We start from the raw sequence: 22,540 nt of genomic DNA, 5'->3' as shown, positions 1-22,540 counted from the left end.
CCCAAACTGCTCTTTTACAAGTTATTGAAAGCCTCCATGCCACCATACCCAGTGGAATATGTAAATTTTAGGCCCCAACAGTGTGGTGACCCCTCTGATGATAGCCCCCCTCCTCAAACACTTCAGTCCTTTGTCTCCAGCTGCTCCTCATTCTAATAGTCTTTTTCTTTTCCCTCTCCTTCCTTAGTCCCAGAATCAGCATCTTCCTCCTATGCTTTAACTATTGGATATCCTCATGACTCGGTCCCTGGTTTTTCTCCTCATTCTTCTTGTGCTCTCTAAACAATCTCATTCACATTCATGGATCTTTAAAGATCATCAGCCCACTGACAATTTTGAAATTTATGTCTCCAGTCCAGACCTCTTTGCAGCACCAGAATTATATATCAGACTGCCCCTTTGACAGCTCCACTTGGATGTCTCCCAGGCATTTCAAACCTAACAGATGCAGAAGCATGCTGCACTTTCCTCTCCTCCAGTTTTCTCTACCTCAATAAATAGTACCTCCACCCACTCAGATGATTATCTCAGAAATACCGGAATCTTGGAAATCATGTTTCTTGGAGCCCTACACAAATACACCATCCATTGATTCTACCTCTGCAATATATTTTGACTCATGTTTTCTTTATCTCTATTGCTAACACTCCAGTCCCAGCCTCTACATCCCATTTGGGCTATTGAAAATTTGTCCATTCACCTCCCCATTTTTGATCCCCATACAGCATTTTGAATGAGTGATCACCAAAAAATGCAAATCTGCTGTTCTTACCTCTTGCTTAAAGGTGTGCAATGCCTTCCCATTAGGAGAAAATTAAAATACCTTATCCTATTCTAAAAGTCTAGCTCAGTGGTTTTCAGCTTTAGCTGCTCATTAGAATAACCTAGGGAGCTTTTTAAAATTCTTTTGTCCAGAACCCATCTCAGACCCACTGTTATGATCTCTGCCTGTGGGACCTGGTCATAGGTACTTTTTCAAAGCTCCCTCCAGAGATATTGATTGATTGATTGATTGTCTTTTCTAGGGCCGCATTCATGGCATATGGAGGTTCCCAGGCTAGGGGTCCAATCAGAGCTGTAGCCACTGGCCTATACCACAGCTACAGCAATGCCAGATCTGAGCCACGTCTGTGACCTACACAACAGCTCACCGCAACGCCAGATCTTTAACCTACTGAGCAAGGCCAAGGATCCAAACCGAAACCTCATTCTTCCTAGTCAGATTCGTTAACCACTGAACCATGACAGAAATTCCCCTCCAGAGATTTTTAAGTGAAGCCACTGAGCTATCCTCTTTTAGCTCCCTACCTAATCTTACATTTCTCTCCCCATTAAAAAAATGCCCTTTGACCATGATAAGAGTCCTTGCAGTTTTATATCTTAGAGCTGTCAAATATGTTTTTCCCTCTGACTGGAATACCTCATCTGGGTCTGGCTAAATCAGATTTACACTGTAAGTCTCAGCCTACACTTTCTTTCAGCAGAAAGGCCTTCTTCTATCCCTTTCCCCATCTCAGTTATCTCCCCTCTGTTTTATTCTCTATGAGACTTATTTTCATTGTGTCATTTATCATAGTATATAATTATGTATTTAGTTGCCTAGTTATTTATTTAATGTCTATCTTCCCTAATAGACATTAGGCTCCTTGAAGTCAGGGACCAGGTTGGTTTGACTGACCTACCAAAGGCCCATACCACAAGGCCTAGCCTGCAGCAAGTACTCTATGGATAGTAGGGTTACAGAGAACAGTGACTGGTCTAATAGTAGTTAGCTTTGCCATTTACCAGCCTTTTGATAATGGGAAAATCACTGATATCCTTGTGTCTCCATATAAAAAATGGATAACAATCACTTTCTTGCCCACTTGAGTCATTTGATATTCAAATAAGATGATGGATCAGAATGTACCATGTGTACCATAGGGCATTACATAAATATTAGTAAAATCGCCAGTGTTTTCCTATAATTATCAGCTCACACACCCATCTATAAATGGAGTCTGTTCTTTTCATACATCAGAAGAAAATGGTTCTGGGAGAGCTTAAATCATTTGCCTTAGACCCTAAATATGCCATCTTTCAGGCAGAAAATAAGCAGATCCTAGCACAGCTCAATTCTTCTCTTTCCCTTCTTCCTCTTTCCCCCTCGTTCCTCTTCTCCTTCCTCCTTTTTCCCTTGTCTCCCCATTGTCTCAACTCCCATGCCTATCTCTCCACTTAATTTCTTTTTAACACCAATAATCCTTGCTTGACCTCATCCTCAAAACTTTTATACTAAGGGATCATTTCCTACAACTTACTGCTGCAGGAAATCATTTAATAGCGCTCAGTAAAGCACCTCCGTCAAATGACAATGGAAACCAGGAACCCAGTGTGATCTGATCTGGCCCTTCACAACCTCAAATCATTCAATTACTCTCCTCTTAAACTAGAAGAGCAAGGAATGATAAGGCAGCAGAGGATTTAATTTATGAATGGGATTTTCTTTAAGATCCTGATGTGTTTTTGATGAGGAGGGAGAGAAAACATGAAAGCAACACTTAGCATTTACTGCAATAAGAGCTAGCATTTATACCAGCACTTTATCAAGTTCTATCCTCATTTTCTTAGCTTATTTGAACAAGAGTCCCATTTTACACAGGGAAAAAACTCAGAAATGCTCTGTAAATGTGTCCAGGTCACATAGCTTGGAGGTGGTGCTGATATGACTGGAAATTCTTAAGCCAAATCTTACATTTTGTTCTACTGTAGCAAGCTACCAAACACCAAGAAGGATAGCATGGGGAATAAAAAATGAAGAAGGCATTTTTGAATTGTTCCTTCTGCCCAGAATGCCCTTGCCACTACTACTCAATCCGCCTGGTGACCACCCCTGCTTGGAAGAGTTCTGCTTCTTCTGAGAACTGTCCCCTTCATCTAGGAAGAGTCCTTCTGTCCCTCCTCTGTGCTACCTCCATTGTGCTCCTGTTGTCAGTCACTCCAGGTCCTTTCCTTCCTCCCTTCTTGGAGGGTTTTAATGTGAGTATGGACCTTCTGCCTGGTTGGATACTGCGGGTTCAATTATGCATTGCCCAGACCTCTCTCTGTCTTCCAGCTTGGCTCCTTCAGTCGGTTCTCTGAATTTCACATAATCAGCTGGATATCAGCCGAAGAGTGGATGCCACTCTCCTTCAGCCTACCTCTTCACAAAGCCCTGACTGCCCTTTTGGATCCATTCTAGCCGAATAGGTATATTGCTAGGAATATACCTATACAATAATTTATTTGTTGTTTATCTTAAATTCAAACTGAATTGGGTACCCTGTTTTGGTTTTTGCTAAATCTGGCAACCATAAGCCCAACTCTTCTGTTTCCTAGGGGTTCTGGCAGTGGGAAGGAACAGGAGGGGAAAGATTGTATGGGCTGGGCTATAGGAGGCTGCTCTGATCCTAGCTCTTCTGTATTCTCCCTGTGAAGGCTTGGTCTTTTGTCCCTGTCAGTGATTCAGTTTCCCCATATGCACAGTAGGAAATTAAATCAGGTAGTCTCTGAGGACATTCCTGACTCTTGTCCTCTGGCATAAGAGAGAGGTCCTCTATTTTCCATGCTCCTATCAGCTTGCTCAGAAGGTAGGTTGGGGGTGGTTATTTAATTATGGGCCATGTTCCCACTAGATAGAAACATCTAAGTGCTAGATTGTTTTGTATTTGCAGGTAGTATGGTACTGTAGAGGGGGAAAAAAAAAAAAACCACAGCAAGACTTTGACATTCTGAATTGAAGACCTTGCAACACCATTAACAAGTTATTTAACCTGTGTAGGCCCCAGTTTCTGCATCTTTTTACAATTGAGGGGTTAATATAAGCTCCCGGCATCCTCTCTGGCACGTAGAAGCACTTAATAAGCAGTAGCTGTTTTCACTGGGTTTGGATTTCCAAGCCTGGCAAGGGTTCTGACCCAGAGTTGATACCTAAGTATTATATGGAAAAAAAAAAAATGAAGAGGTAATTGGAGACCTCAAGTTTAGGATTCACTGGCCATTAACACCAAGTGATGCCTAGAACCTTCTTTGTAGAGAGGATTCCAACAGGCCCACATCTACTGGACGTCAGAAGTCAGTGGCCTTAGAGCCCATGAGCAGCTCACAAGGATGAGTATGGCCTGAGGCCTTCCTCCAGGCTTGGCCAGTCAGCTCAGAGTAATGAATCTTCAAGGAAACTGTCATAGCCTGGCTCCAGTGCACAAACTCTAGGCTTAGGATGTCTGGCCTCCTCCCAGGCAGTTGGAAGCATCCATTACATTCTTGGCCATAGCACATTACATGTAGATCGGGATGTGGGAAGCAGGATTTATTCTCTGGGCAAACTGGGAGCTTGATGAATGGGTACATTCACCCAATTTTCCGATGGGAGTACCATCTGCAAAAGATAGATTAAGTCTTAACTCTGAGGGAGCCAAGAGTGAGAGTAAGTGCAGGGAGAAAGGTAGAGGAAGCCGAAAAAGGTGGGAAGAGCTGGCATCCAAGCAGGCAGGCATCCAGGTGTACTGGGGTGTCTGTGCCGCCTGAAGAGACAGCAGAGAGGCAGTCTGGAGGTGGGGAAAATCTTGTCTTTTGGTGGAATTAGTTCATTCAGAGCTTAGGCCTCTGGAAGGCACCTAGTAATAATAGTAACAGCTAACATTTATTGAACCCTTTGTGCCAGGCCTTGTGCTGAGTACTTGACATGGATTATGAAATCTAATCACAATGACTGCTCTCTCAGGTATTTACTAATAGCAGGGCTCATATTTAGCTGGTATGGCTAGGTGTTAAAACATTCAAATAATTCATACCTGGGCAGTAAATCGCTGCTGGCCTGACCTCCCTGAAATAGCTCCTCTCCCTTTGAGCTGCCTCTTCCCCTCCCATGGGACAGGAAAGCAGGGGGCCATTCTGAGGGATCTGTGCCATGCTTCACTGGTTGATACAAATGCTTTATATTGTTTTCGTTTGTTTGTTTTGTCTTTTTTTTGCCATTTTCTTGGGCCTCTTTGCAGCATGCAGAGCTTCCCAGGCTAGGGGTCAAATCAGAGCTGTGGCCACCAGCCTCACACCACAGCCACAGCAACGCGGGATCCGAGCCGCATCTGCGACCTATACCACAGCTCACAGCAACGCCAGATCCTTAACCTCCCTGAGCAAGGCTAGGGATCGAACCCACAACCTCATGGTTCCCAGTCTGATGCGTTAACCACTGAGCCACGACGGGAACTCCACAAATGCTTTATATTGTTACGGCAGTCCTCAAGATATCAAGTTCCTAATCCTTGGAATCTGTGAATGTTACCTGATAGATGTCAAAAGAAACTTTGCAAATGTGAAGAATTTAAGGATTTTGAGATGGGATGATTATCCTGGTTTATCCCAGTGGGCTCTAAATGCAATCAGAAGTCTTTGTAAGAAGAGGCAAAGGGAGATTTGACACTAAAGCTGAGGGTGATGTGATGATGGAAGCAGAGGGAGATGCAGCTGGCTTCGAAGATGGACAAAGTGAGTACAATCCAAGGAGTGCAGCTCTAGAGGCTGAAAAGGAACAAGAAATGAGTTCTTCCCTAGAGCTTCTGGAGGGAGCATAGACCTGCAAACACCTTGGTTTGGGCCCAGACTTCAGACTTCTGGGCTATAGAACTGTAAGATAAATAGTTTGTGTTTTTGAAGCCTCCAAGTTTGTGATAATTTGTTAGAGCTGTAATAGGAAAGTAATACAATTGTCCTGACTACTAACAGTCCAGCCAAGGAGACTAAAACTTGATGGGGTAAATAATTTGCTCCAGTTGAAGGTCTACCTTTAAATTTGGGCTGATGACTCTCGAACCCAAGTTCATAATCACTAAACTGTCTTCTGGTAATGCTGAAAGGAAATTGTCATTAAACCTGTTTCAACATGACATTGATTCCAGAGGCTTAGAGAATTACATGACTTCATCTGAGGTCAGAGCTTTGCCAAAAGGATGGAGCTGGGATTTGGAATGCAGGGTTGTTTTTTTTTTTTTTTCCCCCAGCCCAGGGATTGAACTGTGCTACAGCAGTGACAATGCTGGATTGTTAACCTGCTAAGCCACCAGAGGATTCCATGGAATGCAAGGGGATCTTGTTCTGATGAGTTCTGTGTTACAAAGTGCTCCTGCCCTGTGGCCTGGGGTAAATAATGGCTGCAACTTGGAGCTTTGTGTGTATATAGAATTCAGTCCAGGTCACCAGTTGCTAGCCTCTCAAAGGGCAGAAATTCTCCCTCTAGTGCTGGAGGCAAGACTACTGGTATTCATCTTGGCCAAATGGGATGGCTTAGGAATAGGTGAACAGCCTGGGCCTGACTGTAGGGCTGTTGCAGGAAGCCGTGAGTGCCAGAGTGGGGAAAGGAAGTGGCCCTGACTCAGCCAAGCCACATGCTGCTGTTAAAGAGCCCACTTTCTGAATTCCACAATGTCCCAAAAAACCTGGGGAAGGATGCTCCTTGGCTGGCAGGCAGACTGAGGCATATACCACAGAGGGAAACGAGACCCATGGGGTTTCTCTTAGCCAGGGATTTTCTGACCAGCTGTGGTCAGTTTGTGCCAGCACCTCCATTCAGTCCTGGATTCTGTGAGAGGCTTCCTTGGGCCAGATCACTGTATAGTTTCAGGCCAGGCCAAAGGGTGAATGCAGAAACTCTATAGTCTATGAGAGGCTATGCAAGGCAAAAAGGAGTATCTAGGGCCCAGATTAATGCTTACTTCTCCCTGAACAACCCATTTCTCTTGGTACTTTTCTCCAAATTATTGTATCTATGAGGCACTAAAGGCACAAAAGATGGACACCAGGTCTTGATAGGGTGCAGGAAGAAAGAAATCCGTCTGGCCAAGGTATCAGGGTGTGTTCCCTTAGGATACTAGATTGAGCCTTGAAAAAGGAGTAGGACCTATGGTAAGTTGAATTGTGTCTTCCAAAAAGATATACTGAAGTCTTATACACTAAGACTGTACCCCAGGTACCAGTGAATATGACTCTATTTGGAAATAGGGTCTTTATAGTTGTAACCAAGCTAATATCAGGTCATTAAGGTGAGCCTTTGATCCACTATGCCTAGAGCCAGTATAAAAAGAGGACAATGCCACATGATGGCACAGAGCCATACAGGCACACAGGGAAGAGGGACATGTGACAATAAAGGCAGAGACTGGAGGGATGCAGCTGCAAGGCAAGGAACACCGAGGATTGTGGGCCCCACCAGAAGACAGGAAGAGGCAAGGAAGGCTTCTACCTCTTAGAGAAAGCAGGGCCCTTCTGAGACCTTGGTTTCAAACTTCTGGACCCTGGAACTGTGAGAGAATAACTTTCTGGTGGTTTAAGTCACCCAGTTTGTTGTCCTTTGCTCTGGTAGCCTTGAGAAACTAATTCAGGACCAGAGGGTTCATGCTTTGAAGCAGCTGATTCTTTTTCATATCGCCTTTAGACCTGGTTCAAGACTTATCACAAGGGGGTCCATCTGAGGCTGAAAGCAGAGATGAGGGAAGACCCATATATGAAAAAGCCTAGTGGCTAGAAGATATTGGATCATGTTTTTGAGGGAAACATGAATTGGGTTGCACAGCAGCCAGCCATGGTGAATGAGGCTGGATAGGCAGCCCAGGGCCAGATTGTGACAGGTCTCATTCCCAAGTCAAATGCATGAGTATTCTCAGCTTTGGACTTCCTCTTTCTCAGAGGGGTAAAGCATGTTTGTCTCACATAAATTACCATGAAGACAAAACATCAGAGCCAACCCCTCCCTTCCCTATACCCTACAGAGACACAGTGGAGTTTTTGTTGTGAAAATAACTGCTTCCCTGTTCTAAAAAGTTGATAACCTCCATGATTTCTACCTATAATTGGAACAAATTGAAGGCAGGTGCAAGAGTCAGCATGATGGATATCAAAAGCTTTCTTTCAATATGATAAAACCTCGTTTGGACGCATAGTTTAGCATGAGTGTCAAAAGTACCTAACTCTGGAAGAGTTAAACCATAAGAAAGTTGGAGTCTGCAAGGCAGACCCTCTAAAATGTAATCACTACATTGCTTTCCTTTGGGATGGAGGGGAGAAGTTGAGCAAATCCCCAGACTCAGGATTTTTGATGAAAGACCCATAGAGAGCCATGGAGCAAGAGCTGTCCCACTTGGTCAAGGGGCTGAGCCTCTTGAGGGAGGAGTCAGGGCAGGGCACGACACCAAAGTGCTCCAGGAAACTCAGGTGTGGGGAATGAGCTTTCCATCCCTTGAAACCTTAATACTATGCCTGTGTGTGTCTACGTGACACCATCCTGGGCATGGGAGAGCTCAAAGGTAAGATGTGGAAAGGCGAAGGGATTAGCCTTCAAATCCATACCAAGGCAGTAAAGGCTGTGGAACATTGAGGAAGAGCCACTCGAGAGAAAACAAAGGGGTTAGAGTCAGAAAACATGGGCTCTTTTTAGCTTTGCCGTAAATTTGTTGACCTTTTCGCAAGCTCCTTCTGTTTGGGGGCATCCATTTGTCAAATGGACCAGAAAAAAGTGCATGTGAATGTGTATGATATATAGCATATGTGCATACATATATCTGTATGTATACATGTCTTACAGATTCCTCTAAGCCCAGAGCAAGGTCATGATCATGGGGATAGGGGGACTGACTAAAATGTCTCTGAAAGAAAATGTGTGGATCGTCCCTTAACTGAACACTGATAGAGCAAATGCCCACCGAGAAGCCTTTGCCTGAATGAAAATAGAATAACCTAATTCATCACTGCAGACTTCCAAGCATCTTAGGAAGAAGTCCATTTTTCATCCTGGCATTTTCTATCACTTTGACATGGCCTGAGCACAATGCTAGAGTGACATATAGAAAAATAATCAGATTCCCACTGGCCTTTCGGGATGGGACCATTCTAAGGTGAAATGATGGTATCCCTAGAGCTTGGAGGCAGAGGAGGGCTCCCCCAACCACCTGGCCCCACTCTGTCTTGGGGGGAGAAGGAGGAGAAAGCAGGAGCCTGGGCCTCTGGGCAGGAAGTAGCCTTCCCCAGGGCCCTTGGCTCCTTAGGCCTGTCTTCCCCCAGGGGAGCCAGATCTGGGGGGATTTCCAGACCTCTGGCCTCAGTCCACAGGTCTACTTTACATCTACGCGCCCCTACTGCTTTAACCACCTCCTAAAACATGCTGAGGACTCCTCGGTCTGTATCTCCAGGCTGCCCCAGGCTTGGTTATCCTATTGTCAAAGGGACATCTCCACCTAGATGTCTCAGAGGATCCTCAAACTGAGCATTTGAAAACCAAATTCAGTATCCTTGTCTTCAAACCAGTCTTCCTTACTTAGTGAACGATGACACCTCTACCTGGTCACCCAAGAGAGAACTAGGAAGTCATTCTGAGCACCCCTCCTCTGTCCCCCACCGAACACTGAGTCCTGACAGTTCTATTTTTTCAGCATCTCCTGTATCTGCCCCTCCTCTCCATCCTCACTACTGGCTCCTGGCAGGCTTCTAACTGGTCTCCCTGACTCTGGACTCGTCTTCTCCTCCCTCTTCATATAGACCAGGGGTCAGCAATTTTTCTCTGTAAAGGGTCAGGTAGTGAACATTTTTAGCTTTGTGGGCCCAGTGGTCTCCATCAGAGCCGCTCAACGCTGCTGTTGCTGAAAGCATCATGGACAGTACACAAAAGAATGAACATGGCTGTATTCCAAACAGACTTGACTTACAAAGACAGATGGAGGACCAGATCTGTCCCACTGGCCATAGTTTGCTGGCCCTTGTTCTACACCGAGGTCAAAAGGAGCTGTCTAAAAGTCAGGTCCAGTCATCTTTGCTGTCTTGCTTATAGGTCTTCACCACCTCGCTGTCAGCTCTGAGCTCTTCCCAAAGCCCAGTGGATCTGGCCCCATGCCAGTTCTCACACTGGAGACTGCATTATGCCCCCTGCAGGATTTGAAGCAGTATTTTGTTTGCAATTCCTAGGACACATGCTTCTATTTATCAGTGTCATGCCTTTGCATACCTGTTCCCTCAGCCTAGAAGGCGGTTTATCTTCCTACCACCAAGTTTCTGGGGATGCTGCTTATCCTTGTGGACTCAGCCCTGGTACCCTCCTTTCTTGACTTCATTTATTCATTCCTTCATACGTGTATTCATTTAGCATTTATTTATAAGCCACTTGGTGTGGAGTTACTATGTTCCAGGAAAGGCCTCTGTAGAGCATACTAAAATGGAAGTGGGACCTGGGAACTTCCTGGCATGGGCTTCATGTGAGTAAATTGAGGCTTGAGGCATTTTTTCCAAATGAGAATACTTACAGGATTAAGAGAAGTCACTTATCATACAATTTAAAATCTGTGTCCCATAACCGGAACACATTGTTCAAGGTGCACTATAATTCAGTTTTTAAAAAGTACTTGAGTTATTCTGTGACTAATAGAATATCATTGCATTCTGCTTTTAGAACATTCATTTATTACATGCAAACATTTTAAAAGCTGCATAAATTTTGCAATCTCTTTCTGGCATTGCTTCATTTTGAATTATATTAGAAGTATAAAATAAATGAATATGGGCCCTTCTGGAGTTCTAAGAGACTATGGGACAATGGGATGGCAAGAGCGAGGTGTCTTGAGCTGCTTTTTCATAGTCTCTAACCAAAGCCATGCCAAATAAACTTGCAACATCGGGCTTGTTTGAAAATAGAGCTTCAGAAGTTCCCACCATGGCTTAGTGGTTAGTGAACCAGACCAGTATCCATGAGGATGCAGGTTCAATCCCTGGCCTTGCTCAGTGGGTTAAAGATCCGGTGTTGCCTTGAGCCGTGGTATAGGTCGCAGATACGGCTTGAATCTGGCATTGCTATGGCTGTGGCGTAGATCAGTGGTTACAGCTCCCATTCGACCCCTAGCCTGGGAACCTCCATATGCCATGGGAGTGGTCCTAGAAAAGGCAAAAAGACAAAAAAAGAAGAAAGAAAGAAAGAAAGAAAGAAAGAAAGAAAGAAAGGAAGGAAGGAAGGAAGGAAGGAAGGAAGGAAGGAAGGAAGAAAGAAAGAAAGAAAGAAAGAAAAAATAGAGCTTTAGTCCTATTCCCATTCCACACAGGTTGCTGTCCCTAAATTTCTGGTAGAAATTCCAGAGGTGTCACTGCCCAGAGCTGAGCCCTGTTCTAGAAGCTGAATGTTAAATCATGTCTAAGAGAGACAATGTGTTCCTACTCCTGGAGCTTTCATTACCCTGAAAGTCACAAGTAAATTAACAAGAGGGCACGAGCTGTATAAAGAAATTATGCGGGCGATGTGACATAGAGTGACAGATGGGAGTGGGGAAGATCAGACAGAGCCACCACTTTCGATGGAGTGGCCACAGGGAAGTTTCCTGAGTTGTATGGTCTCTGACTCTGCTCCTACTAAACTTGGCTAGCTTTGTAATTAAGCCTATCACATTCCATTTATTTATTTGTTTACTCCTCTTCTTGCCCTGTCGACTGTGAGATCCTCACCAGCAGGTACCACACTGAGTTCTCCTGCATCCCTTGTGCCTGACCTCTAATAGCTGCTTCGTTAGAATTTGCTGAATAAGTACATCTAGTTGTGCTCCCCAAACACTGCCTGTGTTTTTGCCACTAACTGCAGTAAGTGATTTAGTGAGACCAAGGGAGCATCAGGGGATACTTTGAAGTTCAGTTCAGTGGCAAGTCCCCTTCAAAGGCAGATGACTGAAGAGAGGCAGTAATTCATGTGCCTTCAATTTACCTTAGAAATTAAGAGCAAACATTTTCTAAACAAGTGCCGTTGGGGTTTTGCCAGTCATCCAAATGTCTGAAAAATAGCCCAAGACATTGAACACAAATGTGACTGAGTTTAGCCGATTATGGTGAATGCCTCTAAATAAAAACTGTCACTCCATAGCCTGATCCTTTGGCAAAGATAAAGCCCCCTCAGTTCTGATAGAGGAAAACGTCACATTTTAAATCCTACTTTTCAAACAAAAATTTTAACATATTCCTTATTTCCCAGTCATAAAAGGAATACTCCCTTACATTGGAAAAGTACAGAAACGTGCTAAGCCCCTGATCAAATGCTCTGGTACATTCCCTTCTAGTTTCTGATCACTGTGACTCATGCACTGACAACAGCTAGGAATAAGCAGGCTAGGCAGCAAAATACCATCTATTTCTCATGTTTTATTGTGGCAAAACAGACATACACAAAGTGTACCATGTTAACTATTTTTAAGTGTACAATTTACAGGCATGAAGTACATTCACAGTGTTGTTCAACCATCACCAATATCCACTTCTAGAACTTTTTCATCATCCTCTACTGAAACAGTATCAATCTATCTGCCCCTTCTCCTCGCTTCTAGTAACTTCTTCTATTAATATTTTATCTTTATGAATTTGCCTCTTCTAGGTGCCTCATATTAATGGAATCATGCCATACTTGTCCTTTGTGTCTGGCTTAGCATAATGTCTTCAGAGTTCATACATGTCGTTACACGTGTCAGAATGCCCTTCCTTTTTAAAAGTGTTACATTGATTAAACAAATAGACCAGAAGACTGGGATACCTCTAATGCCTGTGTGGCCTCTGTAAACAAACCAAAATCTAAGGCTGTAAATGTCTCAAGGTTAAGAAATTGAAACCTAAATGGAACCAATCACAAACAGGTTTTTCCCCAAAAGGCAAATGCTTAAGCTATGGCCAATCAAATAATTGCTTTGCTTCACACTTTCTCTATAAAAGTCTTTCTCGGAGTTCCCGTCGTGGCTCAGTGGTTAACGAATCCGACTAGGAACCATGAGGTTGCGGGTTCTATCCCTGGCCTTGCTCAGTGGGTTAAGGATCCGGCGTTGCCGTGAGCTGTGGTGTAGGTTGCAGATGCAGCTCAGATCCTGTGTTGCTGTGACTCTGGCATAGGCTGGTGGCTACAGCTCCGATTTGACCCCTAGCCCGGGAACCTCCATATGCTTCAGGTGCGGCCCTAGAAAAGTCAAAAAGACAAAAAAAAAAAAAAAAAAAATCTCTCTCCTAGGTACTGTCAGTGGAACACTCCTAACCACTTGTGATTTGGTGCTGCCCAGCTTGAATCAATTTTTGCCCGAATAAACTCTTAACAGTTTTAACATTCCTCAGTTTGTCTTTTAACCAGGGTCAGTAATATTCCATTTTATGTGTATACCACATTTTGTTTATCCAGTCATCTAGCAATGGAGATTAAGTTTTTTTCCATCTTTTGGATATTTTTAATAATGATGTTAAGACCATGGGTATGCAAGTATCTACCTTGAGCCCCTATTTTCAATTCTTTGGTGCATATACCTAGGAGTGGAATTGCTGAGTCATTTGGTAATTCAGTTTTTAACTTTTTAATGAACTGCCAAATGGTTTTCCACAGCTGCTGTACCATTTTACAGTCCCACCAGCAATACACAAGGATCCCAGTTTCTCCATACCCTGACCAACATTTATTAATTTTTCATTGTTTTATCCTAATGAGTGTGAATTGTTGTCTCATTTTTGGTTTTAAGTTGCATTTTCCTAATTTATGTCTTTTTTATGGAGGAGGAGACTAAGCAACCTAACTTATTTAAGATCACACCAGCTGCTAAATTGTAGACACAGAGTTCAAACCCAATTTCCTCAGACTCTATGCTTTTAATTGCCTTGCTGGTTTTCCCTTCCTTTAGATCAGAAATGCTTGGAATGACTAGTGGTATGGATCAGAAATGGTTTTCAGCATGAAGCTACCCATAAAGTGGGAGATTCCTCCGTTATACAGACCTACATCAAAGCATGCATTTAGCGGACACTAAAAGATAGTCCTTGCTTTCAAAGATCTCTCAAACTTTGAGATTGCTTTCAAACTTGAGGTGAAGAACTGGTTTTATTTCTTTAATTTTCAATCCATTACATACAAGGTTTTTATAACCCTTATTAAAAATGAATTACTAGAAAAATCAAATTAAAAAAGACGTTTATAAAACAAAAACATACTAGAAGACATACATAATATCTTATTTGATTCACTGCAAAAAGTTACTCTGTCAAACAACTGTAAATATTTACTTACATTCATTTTCTGTACTGATCTCAATACTGCACTGTCCACAGATTACACATGGAGAGAGGAGCACGATCCCAAAGGAGACACACATGTCGAGTCGAATCGGAGAAATAAATGTGAGTTGTGCCTTCTGAATACGGAATACCCAGGTCTCTGTTGTTTCCATCTTTTTTTCTTGAGGGACTTGAACTTAGAACACACAGCAAATTTCATGAGCATTAAAAATTGGCTGCCAAGAATTGAGGTAGTAAAATTAAAATAAACTTTGGAGTCAGGCTGATCTAGGGTTAAATTCTAGTGGCTGCGTTGTCCTGGTTGGGTGGCTTTGAACAAATCAGTTCTTCTCTCTGAACCTTATCATCATCCTAAAAAATGAGGCTAGAAAATCCTGTCTTACAGGGATGCTGTTAAGATGAAACATCAACCAGTCTGTAGGTCACTTAGCATAGTGCCCAGTCTGTCATAGCCACTCAACCAATAAATGGTAGTCCCTTCCCTTTTCCCTTGGCAGAGCTCTGACAGCTTTCAAAAGTTGCCAGCAGAGTAAGACCACAGCAATCTAAAAATGCATCCTCTTAATTACTGTTGGTTTGGAGGGAGACTGACTCATCTTTAGCCCCAGCAGCAGCAGGTCCTGGTCAGAAGAGAGGCAGTGCTGGGTCACTGGCCTTGCCCTGGAACCCTGCCTCTTCCCAGCGTGCCCTGGGCTGCTGCCACATTGGGCCCTTCAGACTCAGTACAGCAAAATTGCTGTTCACATGCCATTTCATTTGAAAAAGGTGGAGTTTGGAAGCGCCAAACAAGGGATCTTTAGAAAGAAAATGCAGTGTTTCCCATTATCCTGGCTTTACTTCCAAAGAATCAAGTACTTCTAGTGAAGACTTTAACACCATCTTTGAAAATCTGTGAAACCCCAGTAGCTCAAGACCTTGGTGAATAAGTGGTGTTCTCCATCCTCTCCTCTTTCATTTTGGCAGAATTTTTTTGGACATAGGGCATGATAGAGGTTCGGTTTGGATCTGGGTTTAAATTCTAAATCCATAATGCCAGCTGTGTGACCCTGGAAGAATCATATATAATATGGGATTATAATCAATCATCATTATAACACAAAAATCCTTTTTTGTTTTGTTTTGTTTTTTGGAAAGAAAGTATTTTCTCTCTCCTTTTCCTCTCCCTGAGTGGAAAGGAGCAAATGGGTTTTAGGCACAACAGAATGTTTTGGGGCTCATGGCTTAGGTAGGGAACAGAGTAATAGCACTGTTGTGCTTCTGCTCTAGAGGATCAGGGTTACCTCTGGGCTGGTGGAGCATAAACTTTTACTGTTTAGAGGGCATGTATTAAAGCCTACTTTGACTGCCTGCACACCTTCTAGTCTGCAGTCCCGAAATGTGAGCACAACTTCTGAGTTTTGTCTGTTTAACAAATAAATAATTTGTTCATCATTCTTTAAAGGAGCTCTGAAGATACACCAATAACAAGGAGGCTATGTTTTTTTGGAACCTTTCTCTAAAAAAATTATAGCTCAGCATAGGCCTGGAGAAGAGGGACCAGGAGTGATGGGGACCACATGGCCCTAGAAATTCAACTGACTTCATTCTAACTATGCATAGGGTAGTTTTTCCTATTTCATCAAACTGGAGGTGAAGGACTGGTTTTATTTCTTTCATTTTAATTTTTGGACTGGGCTTTGAGTATGCCTTAAGGAGAGGCCATCTATCAGCCTGCTTCTGGAGGGTGGCAGAAAGCATTCAGAAATACCAGCCTTGTGCCACTGCTCTGAGGAGCTCAGCAAGGTGCCTTTGCTCTGGCACTGTCTTCATCAGCAGTCCATACCTTTCACACATCTGTCATTTCACTGCATACTCTACTGTTTTATCCTTGTCTTGATGTCGAAAGAGCTTTTGGTTTCCTAGTGAAAACTTTGATAACCTGGCCAGGCTGCCTTAGACTGCCTTGTGCATTAACCTTCCTACTTGGCTTTAGAATCCTTTCCACCACAGGGTTGTCTTATAAGCAGCTCTCCACCTTGATTTTACGCTATGTGCAGCCTCACTTGTTCATCTTGAATATGTATTGGGCTGGTAGGATAAGAGGTACCACATGTCTCTCAAAACTCAATAAATGGATATATTAAGAAGCCAGAGTGTGGTTGTGAGAAGATATATATGGAAAAGAATAGTCCCTTCTGTTTTTAAGTTAACCATAGGACTAACCAAAAATGTGTCTTGAGTTCTCTTCTATTTATGTTGTTGACTGATCTTTAACTTTTTAAGGAATTGGGCCTCCGAAAACATGTTATCTTAAAATAGTAAGGAGAGAGCTAACTTTGCATTTTCTTAGCTAAAGGAGGAACAGAGGCGTGGGTAAGCCAGAAGGACACATAGCCCCTAAGTCCTTGGTATTTATATTTTGAATTTATTATGATAATGGCACAACTGGTAGAACATGTACCACTGGAAAGATGCAAAATAGTCTATGTGGGACAAAGGACTTTCATAACCATTGTTAAGGATCTACAGGCAAATTTACTCTCATAATTCATGCAGCTTTTTTTCTCTTCGGAACCTGGGACAACTGAACAACCAAAACTAAAATCCTTCTGTAGAAAAGTGGGCTTTGTGCTGGGGCTGTGTGATTTAGAGGGAAGAGACTTTAGACTTAACTTTTTTACATTTAGTAGGACAAAAAAAAAATAGCAGTTCATTTTTATTTTTTTTTTTATTTTTATTTTTTGTTTTTAGGGCCGCACCTACATGGAAGTTCCCAGGCTAGGGGTTGAATCAGAGCTGTAGCTGCTGGCCTAGGCCACAACCACAGCAGCCTGGGATCTGAGGCACATGTGCGACCCACACCACAGCTCCCGGCAATGCCAGATCCTTAACCCACTGAGCAAGGCCAGGGATCGAACCCGCATCCTCATGGATACTAGTTGGGTTCTTAACCCACTGAGTCAGGACAAGAGCTCCCACAGTTCATTTTTAAAGAATTGTCCCCATTTATGTATTTTAGCAGAGTTCATCTTTGGAAGAATATTGCTATTTTGTTGTAAAAATATTTTGATGAGGCCTCTGGTTATTCCAATATAAAGCACTGGACCTAAAACATAGAGGACATGTTAAGACAAATGGAAGATAAATTGCTCTTTGTATAAAGTGAAAGGAGTCCTCATTAGGGAGAGAGATTGTTTGATTGTTAACTATGTTTTACATCCTCTGGAGGTAGAGAATCCTGAAATGTAGAGTCTGGAGTTCTAAGAGGCAGCATGAAGAGAAGAGTCAGGAGGAGGGACTCAGGAATGAAAGAGTGGATCCAGCAGACATGGTGGTGGGTGGGTGCTGGGGGAGGCGAGGGAGGAGCAGAGGCAGAGCTGTGCCTCAGACATGACTCCACACCAGTGCTGGGAAATTCTCCACCCCTGCTCCATCCTTATCCCCACTTCGATTACCCTATGAAAGAAAAAAAAGGAGGAAGGAGAAAACCTTGAGCTGACCCAGTTTTTCTTCTGCATTGGCCAAGGTTACATAAAGAAGCTATTAAATTTGCCGGATTGTAATTAAATTTCATTAAAGTAACATTACAGTTTCATCCTTCTTTGAGTCAGTGATTATGAAATTCACACGCACACTCATGAAATCTGTTGAGTTTTCATCCAGACTTCGTGATGTCAGTGGTTGTTTTGTTCTTGGGATCTGACACTGTGCTAGAATGGCTTTCTGCCTCCATGCCACCCATTTCTTCCCCATCACAGCCCCTTCCACGTGTTGCTTTACTTTTCTTTCTTCGTAAGCTCCGTGAGGACAGAAGCTCTGGTTGTGTTTCCATTCTTCAGCAGAGTGCTCAGGATGTAGCAGGTACTAAATAATTGTTTGTTGAATGAATGCCTGAAACAAGGAGGGAGTGGCCAGGAAGAGGAGGGGCAGTTGGAATGGGAGCAAAGGAGCAAATGGTCAGTAGATCCTGGGATGAAGGAGGCCTTTGTTTGGGTCACTGCAACTGTCTGTAGAGAGGCCAGCAGCATGGCTGCAGGATGTGAGGACGAGAAAATTCAAGATGGGATGGGGAGGGCACAAAGGAAGCAGCTGTGAGTCCATGTCAAGCATTCGCCAGCAAATTTCTGATTCCCTCTCATTGACTCTCAGCCTGATGAAAAGTTATGGGGAGGGGAGGGGATACAGTAGGCTGGTTTCCGTTCAAGGCATCAAAGTCTTTCAAACGCTCACTCAAGAATAGGTGTGATGCCGCCTTTATGACTCTGTGAACAGTACTCTCTTCCAGTCCGGCTGCAACCATTTTCTGATCATTTTGAACTCTCCTTTAGAAACTTATGCCAGTATGTGTAGCCAGAAGCTCAGGGAACACTGAAACCCTCCGCCACAAATTCTAAAACACTACCTGGATTATGCTGTTCCCTCTTCCAACACCTTCAGTGGTTTCCTCTTGCCTTCAAAATTTATTTTCAGGAGGTGGGACTCGTTTAAGACTTTTCCCATAGTAGTTATGAGGCATGTTTGATGCCCTTCCAATAGAGTAAACCTTCTTGGATGGGAAGGTTGAGGTTCCCCATTCTTTGCAGATTCTGTTAGGGAAGAAGGATGAAAATCAGGATAGAAGCACTGGAAACAAAGTTCCTGGTGGATGGATGACAGTGGGAGACCACTGCTAGGTGGAGACTTGAGCAGGCTGTGTGATAGTGAAAGGACATGCTCAGAGCCGACAGCTCTCTTGGCAGTGAATTTCCTCTTTCCTGGATCCTCTTCTTCCCACTCAGCCCTTCCTACGGGACCCTTTATGTTGCTGTCGATTCCATTATGAGTTAGTACATTTAAAAATCCTTAGAACTGAAGCTGACTCAGGGTTAGCACTAATAAATGCTTGCTACTCTCTGTGCTTATTCAATTCTTTCTGTTTCTTACTGCTCACATTTTTGCTACCTTTAATAAAGGTTTGAGTCAATGTGCAGCATGTCACTTGAATGTGGAGTGAGGGTGGCATCCAGGAGGCTTGGTGAACAGATCAATCCAAGTATGAGTCTGAAGGGAGGTTAATGAAGAGTGGCTGGTGGGAGGGTCTAATGTGAGAATCAAATGAAAACAGCCGACTTCTGCTTCAGGGCTTGAGTCAGAAGGCACTAGGCCCATTACATGTTTGCGGAACAAAATGCACAGTGGTATTTAACTGGGCTTTGAAGTGTGGATAGAATTATCTGCAGTCCGAGAAAGAGATGTTCAAAATGACAGTTTCTCTGTTGGAGAAGTAAAGAAGCAGTGGCGAGAAGTAATTGTGTGACTATAATAATAAAAGAATGTGAGCCAAATAGAAAAAAAGAACAAAAATGTGAGTAAAAGCATGGGAGAATTTTGCCTTCCAGATTTCTGAATAAGCTTTCCTCAGGCAATGGGGCTTAGGAAAATCCCCATGGAAGTCAGCTGTGTGTGCAGAGACACCAGGCGGGTGGTCTTCCTGCCCAGAGATGTCATGCCCACCCACCAGCACAAGGAGAAGGTTCCTGGGAATGCTCATAGGGTGTGCTGAGTCATCCACGTTTGCGCTGGAGCTACATTCTTAAACCTAATGTAGATCAGGCTGCCTCCCTGCCCTGCTGCCTGCAAGACAAGTCACTCTGTTTAGCTCAGCAGGGTACGTCCCCAGTGATTTCTCCAGCTTCCACTCCTACCTGCTTCACCCACCCCCATGCAGGCACAGTCCTGGTTCACAGGGATGCCGGTGAGTGCCCAAACACACCATCTTCTTTTCCACCTCAGCATCTATGCATGTATCTTTCCCTCTATCTAGATTTCCCCTTTTATATGCTTGTCAAGCTCCTGTCCATCCTTCCAAACCCAGATCAAATGGTCTTTCCTTTCAGTTGCTTTCTCTGAAACATTGCCATACTCATTTAATAGACTCCTATAATAACAGTAAAACAGTTCATCTAATCCTATAATAACAGTACTTATTTATGTTCTCTTTGAAATGTGTCTTTCATGAGCATTCTCCTGTTTAGTAAATATTTATTTAGTACCTACTATGTGCCAGGCACTCAGGATGGGGAATATATATTGTTCACCTGTATTGTTCATTGCAATCTCATTATTTCCAGAAGCTATCATGAACAAGTACTCTGGAAGTACAGAAAAAAGGAATGAATGAATGCATGACTACATGAAACACATCACCCCCCACCAACCTCTTCAAGTTCCCACCATAAATCTTGTGTGATGTGACATGAAAATTTGAGTACTCTGAACCCCTAGAGAAAATGCTGACCTTTCTCTGGGCTTCTCTGGCTGTTATAATTTTATGTACGCCAGAGAGTTCTGTGCAATTCTCTGGAGAACTCTCTCTGATGGTCATCCAGCCTTTGGTATTCTGAACTCTTGTGTTCCTGTGGTCCTGGAGGTTGAAATAAAGCAGTGGCATCATGAGTCACCATCCTTTTAACAGCCACCAGGGGGAAGGCTGACCACCTAAACCTGCCTTGCTGCCTATCTGGGTCCTGTTGTCAAACTCAGACCAAGGCTGGATTTTTTTTCTAAAAGTACTCTGCACCAATTTCAAGGGAAACTCTCAAAATGGGATTTGAGGAATAAATAGGCCTGCCATATAATCACATTCTCTTCTTTGGGAGAGACATAATAAGCTCCTGTTTTAATTTGATGATGACTAGCTTGGTCCATGTGTTGCCAGGCTCCTGGCTGTAACTGGAACATTTCTATAAATGGTGGCTATGAATCAATAGGACTGATTTTTTCTAACCAGCACACCTGAATGCAGATAACAGAATGACAGTCAGCACGCTTGAGGCAGTCTTCTGCAGAGTGGTGTACTGGAAATAACATTTCATTGAGAGTCAGCAGTCCTGGTCATCAGTTCTTAGCTCTATCATTTATCAAAGGATGACACTGGATAAATCACCTCTCTTTTTCTCTGTAAAAATGGAGATAATGTATACTTTGTAGGAATGTTTTAAGGTTCAAATGAGGCAATGCAGATAAAGATCCTGGCACATAAAAGATAATATATGTGAATTTCCTATGTTTCTTTGGAAACTACGTGTTCTTCATACTAATGTTGTCTTTGGAGCCTCTCCTTGAAAATGACTAATAGAGGAGTTCCTGTCATGGCTCAGCACTTAGCGAACTGACTGGCATCCTTGAGGACACGGGTTCGATCCCTGGCCTTGCTCAGTGGGTTAAGGATCTGGTGTTGCCATGAGCCGTGGTGTAGCTCACAGACGCGGCTTGGATCCCATGTTGCTGTGACTGTGGCATAGGCTGGCAGCAACAGCTCCGATTAGACCCCTAGCCTGAGAACCTCCATATGCCACAGGTGCAGCCCTAAAAAGTCAAAAAAGACCAAAAAAATGACTAATATAGTAGAGTTGTATGTCAAGTGACAATATTGCAGCTACCATTTATTGTTGATCTTGGCACTTCTATAAGTCTTTGGGGTTTTCTGAGAACCATTGGTGATGCATTCTCTGCTCTGCTGTCATGTAACTCTAGGAGCTGACATCTTTAAGGAGGGGAGGGCATTTGTCTGGCTATGGGCCTTCTTCCCACTGGTCCATATGGAAATGGAAAAAGGAAGAGATCCAATCTAACAGTTTTAACACATTTGCGAGAATTGGCTACATAAATTGAGATCAATGGCTCTGGCCACCAATAGGGTAACTCACCCCACCTTTATTGGGTGGAATGAGGGCTAGGGCAAGGGGCCAGGAGTGTTCACAGTGGACCACAGCCAGGACAACACAATCTGTGACACCTGAGCCCTGACTAAAGCCAGGCTCTACCTTTCTCAGGAGTTTTAGGCCTTCCCCTCAGCCCCCAACTCCTACCAGGATCCTGTTTCTGTAGCTTTCACAGCCAATTCACATCCTTGCACATTCTGAAGCTGCTCATCCTGTCCTGGTGCCACTTTGACTCTTTCTTATACCTGGTTTCCTCCTGTCTGCCCAGCTGGTATTTTGTTGGTGCTCTTAATAGGGCTTCTGAGTTGTTCTTGATATTACACTTTTATAGAAGAGCCATCCCCACCCCACTCTCACAGCCTGGAATGCTAGGCCCCCCCCCCCATGACAGTTAAGAAGAGATCAGTGGCTGAGTTGGCTGAGTTCCCATCAAGACTGTCAGAGTCACCTGGCCTCCTGCAGTGCTCGTCGGGGGCCCTGGATCTGGAGATAAAACTCTTCCAAACTGCCAAGTCTGCCCTCACCTACTCTGCTTTGCTTCTATGAAGACTAATCTTGGGCAGATGACTTTTGTCCCTGTTTGAAACGGAAAAGGAAAAGGTCACAAGCCCCTGGAGTGATTAAATGCTGAGCAATGTAATTTCTTCTTCGGTTATTCAGAATTATTTTCCAGGAAGAAGAGTCAGCGATTAGAAAATAAAAATTAAAACCTTAGCTAGAATTTTAAAACTGACCTCTACATTTTGTATTATTGAAATGTCAGGTTTTTTCTATATTTTAAGCAGGTA

At 43.4% G+C, this 22,540-nt stretch overlaps 1 protein-coding gene across 7 annotated transcripts in view; it reads left to right on the top strand.

The window, feature by feature from the left end:
• LOC146407135 (uncharacterized) overlaps positions 1–22,540 on the top strand; it is a 975,296-nt gene that overhangs the window by 674,459 nt on the left and 278,297 nt on the right. For 2 of the 7 annotated variants that reach the window (XR_014825609.1, XR_014825610.1), the window contains exon 5: positions 14,104–14,172. The exons of 1 other annotated variant lie outside the window; for it this stretch is intronic. Coding sequence is in view for 1 of the 6 variants with exons in the window: in XM_084992952.1 (XP_084849078.1) it covers positions 14,104–14,318 (215 nt within the window). In the remaining 5 variants the exon portion in view is untranslated. Of the gene's footprint in view, positions 1–14,103; positions 17,523–22,540 lie in introns of those variants that run through there. 4 more of the 7 variants (XR_014825611.1, XM_084992952.1, XR_014825607.1 and 1 more) reach the window with 2 other exon arrangements.

The sequence above is a fragment of the Sus scrofa genome, chromosome 1 (assembly GCF_054392235.1).
Source record: "Sus scrofa isolate SSC_HxYL_T2T_F1_AM1 chromosome 1, Sscrofa_HxYL_maternal_Yorkshire_Landrace_v2.0, whole genome shotgun sequence".
Classification (NCBI taxonomy): Eukaryota; Metazoa; Chordata; class Mammalia; order Artiodactyla; family Suidae; genus Sus; species Sus scrofa.
Note: the sequence above shows the minus strand (reverse complement) of the source record. Positions and strands in the feature narration are given on the sequence as shown.